The 7,717-nt window shown below is 47.8% G+C and overlaps 1 protein-coding gene across 1 annotated transcript in view; it reads right to left on the bottom strand.

The window, feature by feature from the left end:
* Window positions 1-7,717, bottom strand: part of LOC106811213 (fatty acid synthase-like) — a 30,974-nt gene that overhangs the window by 7,929 nt on the left and 15,328 nt on the right. Inside the window, exons 12-18 of the mRNA XM_014814769.1 lie at window positions 7,318-7,473; window positions 6,834-7,057; window positions 5,891-6,136; window positions 5,229-5,405; window positions 3,776-4,752; window positions 3,160-3,276; window positions 973-1,030 (exon numbers count right to left, since the gene is read on the bottom strand). Coding sequence (XP_014670255.1) covers window positions 973-1,030; window positions 3,160-3,276; window positions 3,776-4,752; window positions 5,229-5,405; window positions 5,891-6,136; window positions 6,834-7,057; window positions 7,318-7,473 — 1,955 coding nt within the window. The remainder of the gene's footprint in view (window positions 1-972; window positions 1,031-3,159; window positions 3,277-3,775; window positions 4,753-5,228; window positions 5,406-5,890; window positions 6,137-6,833; window positions 7,058-7,317; window positions 7,474-7,717) is intronic.

The raw sequence follows: 7,717 nt of genomic DNA, 5'->3' as shown, positions 1-7,717 counted from the left end.
TTTCTTCGTGGGCGGCGCTACTCTGTGATGTTTGTCCCGTGTGGACGGTGCGGAGGTTGATTATTGGAAAAACATTTGTGACGTCACCTTCACACTTCGAGCGCCTTAAATGCTTGGCAAACAGTCGTGGGCGTTTGAGCCCAGAATGCCAGTTTTCTCACTCTTTCTTGGGGGTTTAAGCAAACGCGCAGTGGAAATGGAGCAACTAGAGTTTATTTTGTTCATATCGGTATTCAGTGTGATTATGCATACACGAAGTATTGCTAGTCTAGCTACTGGAGGAAATTAGCGTTTGATGGGCAGTAGTGCGGCTTTAAATGAATTGAAATGTTATTTCGCTGAAATGGTGTGCTTTTGAATTTAGGAGCACATATTCATTAGGGCCTTTCTAATAATCCTTAGGTAGCGTACCAAATTTTCAATTGTATGAAAAACGGGATAAATGCGCCTAGTATCCGTCAAATAGAACAACATGGGTGTTGAGATTATAGAATTATTGAAAGTCAATTACTATAAAGTGAAAAGTGAATGCAGTTGCGCTATATAAGCTGCGTAGTCGTTATTAAATTGCAGCTGCCACGCATTATCTGCCAAATAAAATAAAATAATGTAAAATGGAAAGGGCGTTTATACTACTCCTCGCAGTAGCTTTACAACGCGATGACACCGTTTTGATAATTGATAAGGAGCCCCTAGCCGTGCACGATGTATATTTAATGTGCCATGTACATACTGTATAGTTGGCAACAGAGTTCAGATTCAGATTTAGTTTATTTTGCACTTTTCATTCATTTGTGTACAGATCATTTAAGATCAACACTGAGCTGTCTGTATATAATACGTATATTATGGACAGCTAGGCGGCCTATTGGTATTGACAAGCCTTTGCAAAAATTCATGCTTTTGATAAAGAGAGAAGACACATTTACCAGTTTCTTAAATAATCGTCTGTTGTGCTGAATTATTCTAAACCAGATTCCAGTGCAGAACTTAGCGTGACCACGTCTACTTTCACGGCACACGTCTGTATCTGCCAATAAAACAACGGTTTTTGTTTTATAAGCTATAATAAGTATACGTTATAAAAACGAAGAGCGATGCTACTACTCGCTGTAGCTTCGCGCATGAAGATCTGTGTACCGCAATGCCCTTTTATAAAATCACTTTTTGGGAATTTACGCTTAAAATTGAGAGCAGCTACTCCGCGCAGTGCTTAACATAAAAAAATATAATTCAAAGCCACCCGTTTGATAATGACAGAGGAGCGCTGGCTGACACAACACTAATAATATTTAAAGGTAACTGCTAGGTGCTTAAGTATGCTATCTCCGTATGCATCTGGGCATCTCCGGGCGCATTTTATCCAATTGGATGAATAGCATTTACTTGGCCCATTTTAGGATTAGCCTAAATAAGCCACATGTAGCCTACCCACCGTTCTCTCTAATAATAATAATGGACAACTCGCGTTCTTCGCATGTCCATAATCATACCAAGATCTACTAAATAAAACTAAGAATATTGTTGAAATTACAAATCTCAAAAATAAGCCAGTAAACATTTGTACGCAGTAGCTTCACTTGACTTTTCGATTGCCTATAGCGTTTCAATTCATGCATAAGGGAACTACTGACTTTGAACGCGAATCCGCAATAAAATTTAAATCTTGTCAAAAAGGTCGGCGATGTGATTCGCTGACGTATCCTCTATTGGTCTTATGCAGCTACACTGCAAGAAAACAGAACGATTCTGAGTTATTAGTAAGGTTGCCATTTGATACCACTACAGAGAGGTCTTTTGAATAAAGTCAGTCACCAGGGGAAACAGTTATAAGCAGCCAACTATGGCGGATTTCATACTGTAACAGACTAAAGATCGCGTTGGCAGGTATAGGCGTTACCAATGTCTCCGTTGTCGTCCAACTTGCACCACACACATGATCGAAGCGTGTACTATTATAGCCTACTGTAAATCCCATATAAGTACCGCAAAAGAAATCTCCCCGGTGGCACGTCAAAGTGATACTATGTTTGCCGCGCGATAACTTCACAGCGACGTTTTAGAACATGTCACGCGTTAACGTCGCGTTTCGCTGCTAACTGCATTGTGCTGGTATCACTTGCTATACACCCTTGTGTTATTTACGTGATTCAAGGTTGCTTAGCAGGCGTATCCATTATGCTACGTAGTTCCATGCATTATAAAATGACAGCCTGGCACAACTAATGGCGGATAATATTACAATATTATACCAGAATACATTACGCCGAAATACAATGATGAGAACCACAATGCGGAAATACATTACAGGAATACATTATAGAAAATCAATACAGGAATACATTTATAATGGATTATGGGAATACCGACTACGGGAAGGAATACCGAGTAACAATTCACGACTGGAATGCAATTACAGAAATCCATTACAGGATACTTTCAGGGAATACGAATTAGCAGGAATATTTTACGGGAAATACATTAACGGGAATAACAGCGACGCGAATTACATTACAGGAATGCCACTGCTGAATATATCACGGAGTCTATATGCAGAAGAGTTAGGAGATTTCCGCGAATAAATTGACATTTTATTTAGTTTTTACGATACGAGCGTACATTCTACGTTTGAAAGCAATTTATCTGTATGATCTCGTATAGCATTGCAGCGATGATACGCTAGCATTAAATGATGTTCGTCAACTCGTCGATGAAATTCCTCACTTCCTATGCCTGCATCGACGCTTGCGTTTCATTGTAAGTGAACTTAGACTGGCGTTGTTTAGAGCGTGTGCTGTGTGCTTGTTGCCGTGCCTGGTGTATGTGTGTGTGGTGTGTGTGTGTGTTGCGTGGCGTGGCGTATGCTGTGCGTGGTGCGTTGTCTGTGTGTGTGTGTGTGTGTGTGGGTGTGTGTGTGTGTTGTGTGTGTGGTGTTGTGCTGTGTGATCGTGGGTGAGTCTGTGTGGGACTGAAAACCGCCCTACACACACACACACACACACACACACACACACACACTACGCACACGTATATATATATATATATCAAGATATATATATATAATGCTGAAAATACACCACGTATGAAAGAAGACTCGACTCATGCGTGTAGTAGTCACAGTCGCATCAGCAGCAGCAGGAACAGTCGTGCTGCACGTACTAAGTTATTAACGAAGTAGTCAGCGGATGACAACTGAGCCAGGTCGGAATCCCAGCGGCTCTCTGGAATGGACGTGCTTATCCACGTCGCAGTCCTTCGCTTCGGTTCCCCGATTATCTGGAACGAACGGCGAACGATCGAACGAACCACGGGAAAAAGGGAGAGACGCTCACTTCGATACGAAGTTATCTGCACACGACACTGCACGCGAAATAAATGAAACATTCTTATGTAACACTATCAGATAATTACTCCTCTATATGTATATCGCTGTCTGGTGAGTAGCTCACTGCTGAGAAAAAGACTTCCTGATTACGTTATTAACACGTTATTGCACTCGTTTAATATGTTATTAACTCGTTTAACACGTTATTAACTCGTTTAACACGTTATTAACTTGTTTAACACGTTATTAACTCGTTTAGCACGTTATTGCACTCGTGTAACACATTATTAACACGTTTAACACGTTATTTCAGCTGAAGTCCTGCGCATCCACGCTCACCACACGAGGCTCCTCCCCCTCCCCCTCTCCTTCCCCCTCTCTTCCCCTCCCCCTCCTCCTCCTCAGCAGAAACAGAGCTCCGATCCTCGCATGCGACCTCTCGGCAGCCACCTCCAGCCCCTCCTCCACGAACACCTCTCTCCACGCGTCGGCAGCGAGTAGGGGCGCCTCCCGTGACGTCATCGCGTCGAACGCCAACAGGAAGTCCGGTGCTCGCTCGGCGACGAGCAGGAAGCCGCCGTCGGCGACGCATGCCAGCGCCCTCTGGAGGGTGGCGCGCGCGTCGCTCCTCCCGTGCAGCACGTTGTCGAGAACGACGAGCTCGGCGTTGCTGCCGACGACAACGTGCCACGCGGCCGCGCCACCGTCGTCGTCGTCGCCGCAGACGACCAGCTCGACGTCGACCGTCGCCTCCATCATCGCCGCGACCTCCGCCGCCAGGTGGCGCTTCTCGTCCGGCTCGACTTCCGCCGACAGGTGGCGCTGCTCGCCGGGATCGACGACCTCTACGACCTTGACCCGCGACCTTGACCAGACGTTCAGATTCTCGACGGCGACGTCGACGACTATCTTCAGGCTGTGCCCGGAGAACGCCACCTGGTGGAGAGCATCGGCGGCGTCTCGTGCGGACGTCCGCATTGCGTCGACGACGCCGTGCAACCCTGCGGCGACGACCTTGTCTAGCATCTCGAGAGCGGAGCGCAACAGCGCAGGTGGCGCTGGCGTCGATGCAGGTGGCGCTGGCGTCGGCGCGGTCGCGACCTTGACCTCGGGGTCATCGGAGCGCGTGCGGGCGCATATCTCGGCGAGGAGGCGGGGGTCGGGAATGGCAGCGGCGGAGGAAGAGGGGGAGGAGGGGGAGGCGAGACTGCTCACTATGCGGCAGCACGCTCGCTCGCAGCCGCTGACGTAGGCGCGCAGCGCGGCGTCGGTGACGTCATCGACGTACGGCGCGAAGACGTAGCGCTCCAGCGTCGGCCGGTCGTGCTGACGGTGGCGCCGTGGTGCGACGATCGTGTGCAGCCCCGTGATCTCAGCGCCACCTGCCGTGCACTTGCGGATCACGTGATCGACGTGAGCGTATAGAACTAGACGGAAGCGAGAAGATACGGATGAGTTACAATAAGATATTATCTAATGTATTGTCTGTATTAATCGAATCTCTTCATCTGATATAATTTTAATCGATAAATGATATATAATAAATAAATGATTGTAATTATAACGAATCAAATGATAGGAAAATGTCGAATCGGCATGATCGCACCAATATACATCGTAAACAATAGCGATTTCCAAGCAAATTGGCCGATTAAGAACCGAATTCCGCTCCAGCAACTAGTCGCGGAAGTAGATAGGAAGTCGGTAACATAAAGAGAAGCATTTCACTACCGATTCACGTTTACGGATTGACTACATGCAAATAAAGTTGAAAACGTGAAAACAGTCATGCCCAACACTGCGTGTTCCCGCTCGCGCTCACACTGCTAAACATTTAATATTTAACGGCCAATCCTCGTGAATATAGGTTTGTCGGGTAGTTTATACGGTACAGTGCTGCCACCTGGTGTGTCGCCGATGCGCTGTAGTCGCTGCAGCTGCAGTGCTGGGTTGATCTTGAAGCTCTGGATGCGGGTTGGTAGGCGGAGCGCACGCGTGGTCTCACTCATCACGCTCAGCTGTAGGAGGCTGTCAAGAAACGCCACCCAGTTACCCGTCCACGCCAGCTTCGCCTCCGTAACTGAAGAAGAACAAGAAGACGAAGACGATAATGATGATGATGATGATAATGATGATGATGATTATGATGATGATGATGATGATGATGATGATGATGATGATGATGATGATGATGATGATGATGATGATGATGATGATGATGATGATGATGATGATGATGATGATGATGATGATGATGATGATGATGAAGAGGAAGAAGAAAAAAAATAGAAGGAAGATGATCAAGAAGAAGAAAAGGAGGAAGAAGAAGAAGAATAGGAGGAGGAGGAGGAGAAGAAGAAGAAGAAGAAAAAGAAGAAGAGAAAAAAGAAGAGCAAGGGTAAGAAGAAGAAAAAGAAAAAAGAAGAAGAAGCGACACACACTCACACATGAAAACCTATACCCACGGGAAAACAGTAGATATTCCACCATGGCTGCCCTATCCCATCAGGATGCGACCCCACCCCACCTCCCTCTCCAAACGTTGTCACGTTACCGTTCGCCTACCGTCGAGCGACGTCTCAACGATCGTCCGAAAGGCGCCGCTGTAGTCGTAGCCGCGCATGCGCAGCTCCCTATACACGCCGTCGGCGCGCAGCGGCAGCGGCGTCACGTGACCTTTCAACGTCAGCGGCTCAGGAACGTCGATGACGTCGTGCGCCGTGATGCGCCCCCTGGCGAGCAGCGTGTCTTCCTCTGTCACCTCGAAGTCACCGGTCGGCTGCATAATGTTGACTCCAAGCGTCCGCTTATCTGGTGAGATAGCGACGGATATAATATGCTAATGTACATAATATTGCGTTGGCATAGCGGTGGATATAGCTGGTGGGATGGCTGGTGGGATAGCTGGTGGGATAGCTGGTGGGATAGCTGGTGGGATAGCTGGTGGGATAGCTGGTGGGATAGCTGGTGGGATAGCTGGTGGGATAGTTGGTGGGATAGCTGGTGGGATAGCTGGTGGGATGGCTGGTGGGATGGCTGGTGGAATATCGAGAAATATATGTTAATGTACATGTCGCTCGCCGCCGTGGACATCCAAGAGAAGTTTCTTCGGCCGATCTAATACGTTCAAACTGGACTGCGGCGGGCGGGCCCGGGCCACGTGTGCATGGTCACATTTATATATTCAAAAACAAGTGGATATACTCAGGAGTAGATTTCTATAAAAAATATGAAGCCAATTGTCTCTATTGTAATAATAAAACAGAGCCAAAACCTCTTAAGATTAAAATCCCGCTTCCCTGTAAAACTGTATGAAATTATAAGCGGTTTTTTTCAGTCGGTGCCAACGTCTGAAATTCCAGCACTCCCCGCAAGAAAGCATCTCCGTACCTCCCATGCGGGGGAGTCTCACATATATTTTACAGTTATATTAACGGTTGATTTACTTCACCTTTGACTTGATATATGTGCTAGACCCCGTGAACAACGAACTCGGCGCGCCACCTACCGTCGGCGTGCATCACTGCTGCCCTCTGGATGTCGATATCGTGGAACTGCACGGTCATGCTCTCGTGCGACTGCCGCCGCATCGCGGCGAACGCTCGCCACACCAGCACCAGGTAACCGGTCGCCGGAAACAGCGCCTCGCCGTCGATCACGTGACCCAGCAGGTAGCGGTCGGGCGAGGTCGCCGAAAGGTCAATCTCAAACGTACAGCCATTGTCATTGTTGCTAAAACGATAGAACTTAGCATACGGTGCCAGGACGACCTGTTCTGCTTACATAGATCCAACTTACCTCTTATAGATATTTATAGATATAAGCATATATATATATATATATACATATATCTCTATGTGGGCGTGTATAGCAGGGCGCTTGGCGCAACTGGGTGCGATCTCGACTTTTATCTGCGCATGCGCAACGTATAAGGGGGTAAGTTCGTCATGGGGGAATAAGGATCTTACGCTACGCCCGACGTCGATACTCACGCGAGGATCTCATCCTGTGTCGGCACGGCCCACGTCTGCGAGTGGTCCCACGTGACGAGCGGGCCCAGCATCGGCGTTCCTTGAGACACGGGGAAGCGAGGCTGCGTCGGCAGCAGTTTGCCGACGTCGATGCCGACGACTCCGCTAGCGTAGCACCTGTCCGTACGATGCGGCGCGTTAGCAGTAGAAGATTCCACCTTGATCCATCCATACATACATCCATCCACCCATTCATCCATCCATCCATCCATTCATCCATCCATCCATCCATCCATCCATTCATCCATCCATCCATCCATTCATCCATCCATCCATCCATCCATCCATCCATCCATCCATCCATCCATTCATCTATCCACACATCCATCCATCCATCCATCCATCCATCCATCCATCCATC

Source organism: Priapulus caudatus, unplaced genomic scaffold, assembly GCF_000485595.1.
Source record: "Priapulus caudatus unplaced genomic scaffold, Priapulus_caudatus-5.0.1 Scaffold516, whole genome shotgun sequence".
Taxonomy (NCBI): Eukaryota; Metazoa; Priapulida; class Priapulimorpha; order Priapulimorphida; family Priapulidae; genus Priapulus; species Priapulus caudatus.
This window is presented reverse-complemented; position numbering and strand designations above follow the sequence as displayed.